Raw genomic sequence first — 15,035 nt, forward strand, 5'->3', positions numbered from 1 at the left:
GCCACCCTGCATCTCCCCTCCCAGCATTCTATGCCACCCTGCGTCCCCCCTCCCTCCCTGCATCCTCTTCCACCCTGCCACTCTACTCTCACCCCTCGTCACCCCCTTCTCACCCTTCATCACCAACCCCTCTCACCCTGCACCAATCCCCTCTCACCTTGTGTCTTCTCATTCCGTTGTATAATGTGAACTTTAGCTCATACTGTTTGGCATAATGTGATTTTTGTCTCATAGGGTGCTGCATAATGTTATTTTTTTTATTCTGTGTGGCAGTTTGTGATTTTTGGATAATTCCATGTGTCCTAATGTGAATATTGGCTCCTACTGTGTGGCATAAGGTGTACAGGTTTTTCGATAGAAAAAAAGGCCCTCTTGTTATGGTGCATAATGTGTTTAAGGGAGGTGTCCCATACTCAGTGTCCCACAGTGGTGGTGGATGGGGGGAGGGGGCAGTTGGGAGACCCCCTGTCACCCCCTGTCTCTATCTCCCCAGTCCCACAGGCTGCAGAATAGATGCTGTGCGCCTGAGGGGCTGGGGACATAGCCAGCAGCTCAGAGAGCCACTAGCCATGCACCTACAGCGATGAAAATGGGGCGTGACCTTGTTGAAATAGGCCATGCCCCCATATAGCTAGGCCACCCCCCCCCCCATGCATGCCTCTGGCGCGCAACAGGTCCACCCCCCATTAGGGCTGCTTCAAGATATTTCCCGGGCTGGTTTTAACTCCCTGGGGACAGAGAAGTCACATGACCTTGTGATTAGTCCTCCAGCGCCGCCCAGCAGTTGTGTTGGTTCTTCAATGCCCTATGTTTACAGTCAAACTGTTCTTATGTTATGAGTTGTCTGTCATCTGGGTCAACAGTTATTAGATGGACAGTGTCTGAGTCGACCCCAAAAGGTCAACATGCACAAGTTCGACATGGGAAAAGGCCGAAACAGGGAAAAGGTCAACACATGAGTTTTTCACTTTGTTACTGGACACAGCTGTGACGGCGGCCATCTCTGAATTTACCCTCCGGATGTGCCAGTCTGTGGTAATCCCCCCCATGTTTATTGCAGACCAGCTGTAGGTGGGCATTTTCTGTTAAAGGTATATTAGATCCAGACAGTGAGACTTATCCAGTCGCCCGCTGTGACCGCCTGGCATACAGAACGCTCTGTACGGACATATCCTCATTGCAGCTCTCTGTTCGGGTTTTCCTGGGGTTTGACAATTCTGGAAATGTTAAAGTTGTGAAATGTTCATTATTAATCATCTGACGTCTAGTGCCCCAGCAGCGCCCAGCAGAACTCTCTTCTTCAAACCTCAATACTGTTGTTTGTAAAGCTGTTGTCATATCCAATGAAAGGAGCCTTGGTCTTCATGTGCCACACCATAACCTGCAACATGATTGCTCAGGATTATCACTGGTCCAATGGCATAAACAGACACTAGAAGGCATTACACTGCAGGAATCGGCATAGCACCACCCAACCACTGTACTACAAGGAACGGCATAGCAGCACACAACTACTGTACTGCGGGAAGCGGCATAGCGCCACCCAACCACTGTACTGCAAGGAACGGCATAGCAGCACGCAACTACTGTACTGCAGGAAGCGGCATAGCACCACCCAACCATTGTACTGCAGGAAGCGGCATAGTACCACCCAACCACTGTACTGCAGGGAGCGACCTAGTAGCACCCAGCCACAGTACTGCAGGGAGCGGCCTAGTACCGCCGAACCACTGTACTGCAGGGAGAGGCCTAGTACCACCCAACCACAGTACTGCAGGGAGCGGCCTAGTACCACCCAACCACAGTACTGCAAGGAGCAGCATAGTACCACCCAACCACTGTACTGCAGGGAGTGACATAGTACCACCCAACTATTGTACTGCAAGGAGCGGCATAGTACCACCCAACCACTGTACTGCAGGGAGCGATCTAGCACCACCCAACCATTGTAGTGCAGGGAGCGGCATAGTATCACCCAACCATTGTACTGCAGGGAGCGGCCTAGCACCACCCAACCACTGTACTGCAAGGAGCGGCATAGCACCACCCCACCACTGTACTGCAAGGAGCGGTATATTACCACCCAACATCTGTACTGCATGGAGCGACCTAGTACCATCCAACCACAGGACTGCAGGGAGTGGCATAGTACCACCCAACCACTGTAGTGCAGGGAGAGGCCTAGCACCACCCAACCACTGTAGTGCAGGGAGAGGCCTAGCACCACCCAACCACTGTACTGCAAGGAGCGGCCTAGCACCACCCAACCACTGTACTGCAAGGAGCGGCATAGCACCACCCCACCACTGTACTTCAAGGAGCGGCATATTACCACCCAACCACTGTACTGCAGAGAGTGGCCTAGCACCACCCAACCACTGTACTCCAAGGAGTGACATAGTACCACCCAACCACTGTACTGCAAGGAGCGGCATAGTACCACCCAACCACTGTACTGCAGGGAGCGATCTAGCACCACCCAACCATTGTACTGCAGGGAGAGGCAAAGTATCACCCAACCATTGTACTGCAGGGAGCAGCCTAGCACCACCCAACCACTGTACTGCAAGGAGCGACATAGCACCACCCCACCACTGTACTGCAAGGAGCGGTATATTACCGCCCAACATCTGTACTGCATGGAGCGACCTAGGACCATCCAACCACAGTACTGCAGGGAGTGGCATAGTACCACCCAACCACTGTAGTGCAGGGAGCGGCCCAGCACTACCCAACTACTGTACTGCAAGGAGCGGCCTAGCACCACCCAACCACTGTACTGCAAGGAGCGGCATATTACCACCCAACCACTGTACTGCAGAGAGCCGCCTAGCACCACCCAACCACTGTACTGCAGAGAGCGGCCTAGCACCACTTAACCACTGTACTTAGAACAGTGGTTCCCAAATGTGGTTCCCAGAATATTTTTCATAGCACCCCATGGCCAATACTTTGTTACAGGGAATTTCAAAAGAAAATACATTGTGCCTATATGTTATATACAGTTATGTGGTGAGGGACAGGATTCACTTCAGTTTTTTCTACATATTTTATAACTGGGAGCCACAAGCACTGATTATGGATTCGGTATGAAATACCGACGGTTAAAATCCCGACAGGGTAGAAATCCCGAATGGGTCAGGTTGACAGGTCGCGAGGTCGACATGGGTTTTTCACTGTTTTTTTTACCCGAATGTCAACACAGTCGACATGGACACAGTTGGAAGTGAACCGCAGCCCCTCGCATAGCTCGCTTCGCTCGCAATGCTTCGGGCACGGCGCCTCGCTGCGCGCGGCACACTATTTTATTCTCCCACCACTCCCTAGTGGATGGTAGGGCATGAAATACCGCCTGTCGGCATATGTGAAACAGTGAAAAACCCATGTCGACCTTGCGGCCTGTCGACGGAAAGTCCTGTTGACTGTTTCACCTGTACATTCTATATGTCGGTATTTTGACCCTGTCGGGATTTTAAATGTCGGGATTTTGTCCTTGTCGGGATTTTAAATGTCGGGATTTTGTCCTTGTCAGGATTTTGTCCTTGTCGGGATTTTGTCCTTGTCGGTATTATGACCCATTCGGGATTTTGACCGTTGGGATTTTGACTGCATCCCCTGATTATGCCTATTACATTGACCATAAATAATTAGAATCAGTTCTGGACCACCAACCCCAGGCACCCCAGGGAGCCACGGAACACAGTTTGGGAACCACTGCCTTAGAACCATCTGCATGCACAGACATATGCACCCTCGTCCATATGTGCATACATCAGGTAAAGCATGCACTGCGGGAGATTCTCAGCCCGATCATGGTTAGCTTAGGTTTACTGTAAATGGAGATGCAGAGCCTACCCCCTTTATCCTTGATTTGATTTATTACAAGAGGAACCCAAAATCTAGAATGGGTGCGATAAAAGCTTAAAAGGGTCAGAGTGGAAAATAAGCATAAAAGTCAATGTAAATATATCTGGTTTCCAGCTCCCCACAATTACACACAGCTAACCTCCTTAGTAACACAATACAGTATTACAGCTGAACCCTCCCAACTTGTAACCGTATACTTGCGTGTCTGGTAGTAGGTTCATCTGTCAGTCTCCCCAATGTCTCCATCCCCATCCAATACCCACTTCTTGCCATAAGCGCCCTAAGATCTCCCAATGTCAGCCAACCTCGCGATGTCCTGACATCACCTCTACCTACCTATCACACTGCCTGCACAGCACAGTGTCAAAAAGCCACCTCCATGCACACCCACTCAATCAGCGCCCCCCCCCCCCCCCCCCCAGCATGGATAAACGCCCGGGACCAGTCTCACCATGCACACAGCACAAACCTACACTTCCACACAGCACCGCCGCACTTTCACACTTCCACCCGGCACCACTCCGCTCTTCCCCCTCAGCCTGCACACAGGCATAGATGTATGAAGCAGTGATAAGGGAGGAGAAGTGAGCCAGTTGAGAAGGGGCCCATGACAACCAATCAGAGGCTCTGTAACATTTTATATTATGCAAATTATAGATGTTACTTCAGTGCTGCACACTTCTGCGCTAACGCTTCCGGCCATTAGCACAATATGGTGCTAGACCTATCTCACCTTGGTGCAATTGTCAGCTTTTGGTTCCAGCTCCTCCATGGTGACCAGATCTTGCAGCAGGCTGCCTTCTTGGTAGCCAGGGAGTACATCCAGACGGAATATAGCCCTGGGATTCTCCAGGATCAGCTTTAACTGAATGGCAAAGCCCGCCATATCTATGGCAAATGGTCGCGACGGTTCATATTTCACCAGCCACGCTTTTACCTTCCCGTCAGTGTTGACTATCAGCGATTCATAGCGTAGTCCACCAGCGAAGCCTACAGGCCACACGGATACTCTCCGAGTGTTCCGCATCTGTAGGAGGTACACAGCGTCTGTCAGATCCTGCAGCATATACAAGGAATGCACCTTACATTGGGGCATATGTGGAACTTATTCCTTCGAAGTGGAGGGAAGAATCAAACCTTTATTTTAAGTGTTGAACCATTAAAAGTTATATCTTAATATGTAGACATCATTTCACATTCATATTGTTTATAAGTGTGCCCCAAAAAGCCTTGTCGGGTTCCCTCTGAGTCATCTCTAGACTCCTTTTTTCAGCATATGTGGAACACCCAGGTAAGATTCAACAACTTACAGGTAAGTATTATTTTTCCTTCCGCAAGTTCCTTCACAGAGAGGGTGTGAAACAAATGGAGTCACAAATCTCTGTACCGCAATTTAACAATTTATTTGCAGAAGACGCAATAAACCAAGGAAATGCGTCAATTTACAATCTCTTATATATTTGGCCAGATCTGTCAGTCAACGCAGTGTGGCAAACGGTGGGCGGGGTTTCAGGGGTGATTGACAGGCCCATCCACCGTCAGCCACACTGCAGAAGCAAGGCACTTCCGCACTTCCGTCGTACATGCTCTCCACAAGCACACACCCCTCCTCGACCAACACTCCCCATGCCTGCCCACTAACTCCATCCATGGCTGCTCACCACCCACAACCCCTCCCCCAACACACTCATCCCCGGTCCGCCCATAGGGCATCTACACACATCTACACAGCCTCCCCCCTCATAGACCCCCCCACCGGACATTTAGCCCGCACCCCCTTCTGCCTCACTATAACACAACGCACGCCCCCCTTCTGCCTCTATGACATTCACAACAACACCCCCCACTTCAGCCACAGCGGACCCAGCCTACGCTAACCCCGGCCCCCCACACGCAGCGCTGTGTTAGGCGACGGACAGACCCCGTCTGCACCAACCCTTCTAACACAGCGGACCCCTGCAACTCCGCCCCCCGACACGCAGCACGGTGTCGGGCGACGAACAGACACCGCCTGCACGCACCACCTGCTGCCACAGCGGTCCCCGGCTAGCCCGCCCCCCGACACGCAGAACTGTGTCGGGCGACGGCCGGACCCCGGCTGCGGCAGTCAGTACAACACGCTCCACCATTAGGCCCCCTTCTGCCACAGGCTACGGCAGCTACAATAACCCCGCCCCCCCGACACGCAGATCTGTGTCGCCCGCCTCCGCCAGCAATAATAACACACACGCGGAAAATGGCTGCCCCCATACAGCATTATGGGGGCAACCATTTTCCCAGTGTCTGTTATTATATTAGCCCTGCAGCCGGAGCCGGGGACCGCCCCTCAACAAACATGGATCTGCGTGTCGGCATACAGCGCAGGAGCAGGGGACCGCTGTCGGGTGTGCCTGTAACGAGGGGGGAGGACAGGAAGATAGTCCGGCAGCCTCCCCCCAGGCAAACACACCAGCCTAGCGCCTCCCCGTCACCAAGGGGGATGCGCACAGTGCCCCACCCGCATCCCCCAACGTCACCTCCCCTTCCCACCATTATCCCACTCAGGTCACACACCTGCACGCATCTACAGCCACGCTGCCTGCCTACCAAAAGCTGCCTGTCGCCCAGCTGAGAAGCACACTCATCCCTGCCACCCAGGGGACCCACTGCCTAATGATGAGAGTTGCCTCCCAGCCAGACTTCACTACCTGACGCTCCATGGGACCCGCTGCCTGACTCTCCCACCTGGCTACCACCCAGACACCGCTACTTGCCGCCCAAGGGACCCGCTGCCTAACGCTCCCAGAAGGATCCCACCCGGACACCGCAACCTGCCTCACAGGGGACCCGCTGCCTGACACTCCCAGCTGACTCCCAGCCAAACAACGCTACCTGCCGCCCAGGGGAACCGCTGCCTGACGCTCACAACGAACTCTGTCCGCTCCCAGGTAAGACGCAAACGCTGCCTCCCAACCCCCCTCCCCACTAGCCGCCCAACCTAGCCAGCCCCATGTCTACACAACGCACACACACCCCACCCAACCCCCCCCAACGCTACCTGACGCACAGGGGAACCACTGACTCACGCTCCTAACTAACGTTGTCCACTCCCAGGTCAGACTCAAACGCTGGCTCACAGACGGTGACTAACGCTCTCAGCTAGGCCTCCCAGGGAACCCGCTGCCTCAACACACCGCGCAAATCCCCTCCCCACCACCTGCCACACACAGCCAGCCCCACGTCTACACAACACAAGCACAACCCCCACACACCCACACCCCCCCCCCCTCAACACACACCCAGGCTCCCAGCCACCCACCGCTGCCTGCCACTCTAAGCAAGCCCTCCCAGGGGACCCGCTGCCTCACCCTCCCAGCAAAAGCGCTCCGCTCCTAGCTGAGACACACACGCTGACTCCCAGCCACCCACCGCTGCCTGCCACTCTCAACAAACCTTTCCAGGGTACCCGCTGCCTCCCACTCCCAGCTAAAGCGGTCCGCTCCTAGCTAAGACACACACACACACACCAAAAATTCTCATTACAGCAAGGGATTCCGGGGCACACGCTCACACCTAACACAGATTTACCTACACCCCCCCACAACCACCTTTAATATTTTTTTCTCTAACCTGCAGCCGCAAAACACCACCCACCAGACCCACTGCCTAACGCTCCCAGAAGGATCCCACCCGGACACCGCTACCTAACTCCCAGGGGACCCGCTGCCTGACACTCCCAGCTGACTCCCAGCCAAACAACGCTACCTGCCGCCCAGGGGACCCGCTGCCTGACGCTCACACCAAACTCTGTCCGCTCCCAGGTAAGACACAAACGCAGCCTCCCAACCCCCCTCCACACTAGCCGCCCAACCTAGCCAGCCCTATGTCTACACAACCCACACACACCCCACCCAACCCCCCCAACGCTACCTACCGCCCAGGGGACCCACTGACTCACGCTCCTAACTAACGTTGTCCACTCCCAGGTCAGACTCAAACGCTGGCTCCCAGACGCTGACTAACGCTCGCAGCTAGGCCTCCCAGGGAACCCGCTGCCTCAACACACCGCGCAAACCCCCTCCCCACCACCTGCCACACACAGCCAGCACCACGTCTACACAACGCAAGCACAACCCCCCCACCCCCCCCTCAACACACACCCAGGCTCCCAGCCACCCACCGCTGCCTGCCACTCTCAGCAAGCCCTCCCAGGGGACCCGCTGCCTCACCCACCCAGCTAAAGCTGTCCGCTCCGAGCTGAGACACACACGCTGCCTCCCAGCCACCCAACGCTGCCTGCCACTCTCAGCAAACCTTTCCAGGGTACACGCTGCCTCACACTCCCAGCTAAAACGGTCTGCTCCTAGCTGAGACACACACACACACCAAAATTTCTCATTACAGCAAGGGATCCCGGGCCACCCGCACACACCTAACACAGATTTACCTACACCCCCCCACAACCACCTTTAATCTTTTTGTCTCAAACCTGCAGCCGCCAAACAACACCCACCAGGATCTGATGCCAACAACCGACACCCTCCTGGAACTGATGCCACAAAACTCGACTTTCAAAGACCACTTGGACCACACCACATCGCTAACACACCCATCTACAAGTCCACTGTGCTCCTCTACAAAATAACCACAACCCCACACCCCCCACACCCACAACCCCTTTCCCAATTATTTTTTTTTTCTTTCTCTCAAACCTGCAGCAACCCAACAAGACCCACCAGCATCTGATGCCAACAAACAACACCCTACAGGACCGGAGCCCGCACAACTCAAAGTTCCAGGACAACCTGTGCCACAATACATCTCTACCACACCCATCTGTAAGTACTACCCACCACACCATACCAATACACCAACTACAAACACAGCTCCGTTCCAGTTTAGCCCAGCCACCCACCACCCCAGTACACCACTTTTACTACTTTAACACACTTAATGCCCTTTCACACATCACGGTCTAACACACTACAGTCACCTATGTCTGGCCACTCATGCACCAACATATGCCTCCAATAAACACACCTACACACACACACACACATCCATACCTCAAAAAATCACACCTACACACACACACACCCATCAATGCATCTCACAGCAGTAGCTGCAGCCTTTATTCCGTTTGAACACTTCAATTCATGTCTTCTAACACCATCATAGAGGCTGACAGTGGCAGCGGGGGCCACGGGGACAAGGGCAGGGAAGTCCACTGTCCACCTCAGCTAAATTACACCCCAACCCCTCCACCCACCAACCACCTTCACACTTTTATTTCCATTCGCTCAAACCTGCAGCACCCAAACACCACACACCAAGATCTGATGCCAACAAGCAACACCCTCCAGGACCTAATGCCACACAACTCGAATTTAACAGACCACCATTGCCACACCACATCTCAACCACACCCATCTGGAAGCCCACTGTGCACCTCAGCCAAATAACCCCATCCACACCCCCCACCCCCACAACCCCCTTCCCACGTTTATTTCCATTCTCTCAAACCTGCAGCAGCCAAACAACAACCACCAGCATCTGATGATAAACAACACCTACCAGAATCTGATCCCAACAAGCAACACTCGCCGGGACCTGATGCCGTACAACTCGACTTTCCAAGACTCCCAGTGACACACAACATCTTTTCTTCACCCATCTGTAAGTACTAGACAACACACGATACTAATACACCACAAAAAAATCAAAACCCACCTCACTTCCAGTTTACCCCAGCCAACCAGCACCCCAGTACACCACTTCCAACACACCTCTCAGCACACACCTCCCATATTTGGTACGGCCCTTCAGGGTTTACAACTGTACCACACATCAGCCACTTTCAACCATCACGCTCTAACACAGTACACTAACCCATATCTGGACACTCATGCACCAATGTATGCCTCCAATAATCACAGATACACACACACATATGCTTGCTACACTTACACTTACATACACCACTCCATGCCTCCAAAACTCACACCTACACACACACCCATTAATGAATCTCACGCCGGTAGCTGCAGCGTTTAGTACTTTTGCACACTTCCATTTGTGTCTTCTAATATTAGATTTTGCTTTAAGGTCCCCTCAACAAACTCGACAACCTGCTGCCTAAAACCACCACCCTCTACCACCTACGCCACCCTATACCACCTCCTGCCGCCTACTGCACATTTGACCTAACGCCGGCCACAGAACACAACTCTACCCCACCCATCTGTAAGTACTACCTAACACCACATACCACTACACCACTACGTCATCTACAAACACACCTATCCTTCCATTTTAGCCCAGTTCCTGCTGCGTGCCAACCAGCAAACCATACTCACAACACACGCATCCATACCTCAAATACTCACACCTACACACACATATACACACACACAAACACACACCCATCCATGCCTCTAATACTACCAACCTCACACCCACCAACCCATCCATGCCGCCAATACTTACAACTACTTTGGCATTTCACCGCCCTTCAAAACACACACTGTAACACACCACACCTATCCATGCCTCCAAGACTCACAACAAACCCTATTTGTGTCTTCTAATAATTATTTTTGATTTAAGGTTCCTTCTACAACTTCACTAACCTGCTGCAAATAAACCAAACCCTGTACCACCTGCTGCCGCCTCCTGCCAAATTCACCTGACGCCTGCCGCAAAACACAACTGTAACGCACCCATCTGTAAGTACTAACTAACACCCCATAACACTACACTAACAACTAATCTACTAACACAACTAACTTCCATTTCATGCCAGGAGCTGCTTCGTGGCACACAGCACACCATACTCACGACACACCCATCCATACCTGCAATACTCCAACCAAAACACACAGACACACACCTCCATGCCTCTAATACTCACAAATACACACACACAAACATCCAAGTACACACAACCACACAGCCATCCCAGCATCCAATACTCACAACAACACACATACACCCATCCATGCCTACAATACTACCAAGTACACACACACCCACCCATCCATGCCGCCAATACTCACAACTACTTTGCCATTAAAGGTCCCTTCAAATCACACAGTGTAACACAGCACACTTTACTACATTTACACACTAATACACCAACGTCATTGTCAAATACACACTCTCATCTATGCCTCCACACACACACATCCATGCCTACAATACTCTCAAGTCTACACACATACACCCATCCATGACTACTATAATCACAACCACCCCATACCACTGCACTAACAACATCTCTTCTAAACAAACTGTACTCACATTAACATTTCACAACTCCTATACTTTGACACACTTCCACTTATGAGTTTAAATATTTACATTTGCTTACATGACCCTTACAAACTCACACTTTACAAGGTCTACCCACTAACACACCACCTACATCATCAACCACACACTCACATCTGTGCCTGCAATACTAACAAGTACAAACACACCCATCCATAACTACAATACTCACAACTATACACACACACAAATACACAACCATCCATGCCTCCAATACACCTACACACCCATCCATGACTCCAATTCTCAAAACTACCCCATACCACTACACTACAAACGGCTCTTCTTATACAACTTTCCTCCCTTAAACATTGCAGATCACACTATATTGTCACACCTCTTTCAACACCATTACCACACCAACATGATTTACAACCACACACACACATCTATGCCACCAATACTCTTTACAACAAACACACACACACAACATGCAACCACCACACACTCACCCAGCCATGCCGACCACACTCAACTACACACACCCCTGCATGTCTACAACACTTGATCATCCACATACACACCCACATCCATGCATCCAAAAACAAACACTACACACACACACACACACACACCCATCCAGCCATGCCCCAAAAATTACAAAATACACACTCACACACACACAAACACACCCATCCATACCTCCAATACTCACTAATTGATTTAAACACTTCTATCTACAGTATGTCTTACAATTTGACATTTGCTTCAAGGTGCCTTCAAAAAACTGTATTACACAGTAGTCTTTAGTTACTTTAACCACTAACACAACAATATGCTTTTTACACACACACACACATCCATCCCTACATTACTCACAATTACACACACCCATCCATGCCTCCAAACTAACAACTACACACACACACATCCATGCTTCCAATACTCACATCTACACCCACACACAAACCCATCCGTTCCTCCAATACTACCAACCACACACAACCATCCATGCCTACAATACTCACAACTACACTCACACTCACACACACACACACACACACATCCATCCCTCAAATACTCACAACCACACACACCCATCCATGCCTCCTATACAAACAACTACACACTCACCCATACGTGCCTCCAATACTCACAAATAATACACACACACACACACACACCCATCCAATCCTCACAACTACACACACTCACACATTCAGCCATGCCTACAATACTCTCAACTACACACACATCCATGCCTACAATACTCACATCTACACACACTCACACACACATCCATGCCTACAATACTAGCTAATACTACTACTCACACACACACACACACACACACACACACACACACACACACACATCCATCCATCCCTCCAATAATCACAACTACACACACCCATCTATGCCTCCTATACTCACGACACACACACCCATACATCCCTCCAATACTCACAACTACACACACACACACACACACACATCCATGCTTCCAATACTCACATCTACACCCACCCACAAACCCTTCCATCCCTCCAATACTAACAACCACACACACCCATCCATGCCTACAATACTCACAACCGCACACACACACACATCCATCCCTCAAATACTCACAACCACACACACACCCATCCATGCCTCCTATACTCACAACTACACACTCAACCATCCGTGCATCAAATACTCACAACTACACACACACACATATCCAGACCTGCAATACTAACAACTACCACGACTCACACACACACACACACACACACACACACATCCACACATGCCTCTATTACTCACAACTACAGACACCCATCCATGCCTCCACTACTCACACTCCCATCTATGCCTCCATTACTCACAAACACACACACACTCACACCCATCCAGCCCTCCAATACTCACAACTACACACATACAAACACCCGTCCAGCCCTGTAATACTTAATACTAAAAACTGCCATTCATGCCTACAATACTCACTACTACACACACACACTCACACTCACAACCATGCCTAACACACTCACAACTACACACCCACCAATGCATGCCTACAATACTCACAATTACACACACACCCTCACACACAACCATCCATGCCTCCAATACTCACAACTACTCACACACCCATCCATGCCTACAATACTCACTACACACACACACACACATCCATCCAATACTCACAACTACACACACACCCATCCATCCCTCCAATACTCACAACTACACACAAACACACACACACATCCCTCCAATACTCACAACTTCACACACACCCATCCATGCCTACTATACTCACAACTACACACACCCCTCCATGCCTCCAATACTCACAACTACACACACACACATACACACATCCATGACTCCAATACTCACAACTACCAACACACACATCTATCCATGCCTACAATACTCACTACTACACACACACACACACATCCATCCCTCCAATACTCACAACTACACACACACCCATCCATGCCTCCTATACTTACAACTACACACAACCATCCATGCCTCCAATACTCACTACTACACACACACATCCATACCTCCAATACTCACAACTAAACACACATCCATCCATGCCTACAATACTCAATACTACACACACACACACACACACACACACACACACACACACACATCCAATACTCACAACTACACACACACACCCATCCCTACCTCCTATACTCACAACTACACACAACCATCCATGCCTCCCATACTCACAACTACACACACAAATGCACACACATCCATGCCTACAATACTCACAAATACACACACACACCCAACCATGCCAACTGCTCACACCCACCTATGCATGCCTACAATCCACACAATTACACACACACATGCCAACCACACTCACAACTACACACACACACACACCTTTGCATGCCTACAGTACTCTCAATTTCTCACACACACACACACACACACACACACACACACACACACACACACACACACCCATCCATGCCTCCAATACTCACATCTACATCCACCCACACACACATCCATCTATCCTATATTCACAACTACTCACACACCCATCCATGCCTCCAATACTCACAAATACACTCACTTCCATGCCTCCAATACTCAATACTACACACACACACACCCATTCATGTCTCCAATACTCACAACTACACCCACCCATCTCTGCATGGCTACAATACTCACAATTACACACACATCCATCCATGTGTCCAATACTCACCACTACACACACATAAACACACACCCATACATGCCTCCAAAAATACACAATACACACACACCCATCCATGCCACTAATACTTACAACTACACACACACCCACCCATCCATGCCCCAAATACTCACAACTACACACACACACCTATACATCCCTACAATACTCACACATCTATCCCTCCATAAATCACAACTACACTCACACCCATCCATGCCTCCTATACTCACAAATACACACACACCCATCCATGCCTCCAATACTTACAGCTACGCACTCACACATCAATGCCTGCTATACTCACAACTATACCCACACACACACACCCATCCATAACTGCAATACTCACAACTACACACACATCCATTCATCCAAGACTCACAACTACACACACCCAGCCATGCCTACAATACTCACAACTATACACACTCATCCATACCACCAATACTCACAACTACACACACACACACCTATGCATGCATGCCTACAATACCCACAATTAATCACACACACATCCATGCTTCCAATACTCACATCTACATCCACCCACACAAACAACCATCCCTCCAATATTCACAAATTCTCACACACACATCCATGCCTCCAATACTCACAACTACACACACACACACACACACACACACACACACACACACACACACACACATCCATGCCTGTA

The 15,035-nt window shown here is 50.5% G+C and overlaps 1 protein-coding gene across 1 annotated transcript in view; it reads right to left on the reverse strand.

Annotated features, from left to right (window-relative positions):
• Positions 1 to 697: 697 nt before the first annotated feature.
• The window catches only part of LOC146027207 (galactosylgalactosylxylosylprotein 3-beta-glucuronosyltransferase 1-like), a 38,866-nt gene continuing 24,528 nt past the window's right edge, over positions 698 to 15,035 (reverse strand). The window contains exons 3-4 of the mRNA XM_083158163.1: positions 4,601 to 4,894; positions 698 to 1,381 (exon numbers count right to left, since the gene is read on the reverse strand). Coding sequence (XP_083014289.1) covers positions 1,301 to 1,381; positions 4,601 to 4,894 — 375 coding nt within the window. The 3' untranslated portion in view covers positions 698 to 1,300. The remainder of the gene's footprint in view (positions 1,382 to 4,600; positions 4,895 to 15,035) is intronic.

This window comes from Crinia signifera, chromosome 8, assembly GCF_055691185.1.
Source record: "Crinia signifera chromosome 8, ASM5569118v1, whole genome shotgun sequence".
Taxonomy (NCBI): domain Eukaryota; kingdom Metazoa; phylum Chordata; class Amphibia; order Anura; family Myobatrachidae; genus Crinia; species Crinia signifera.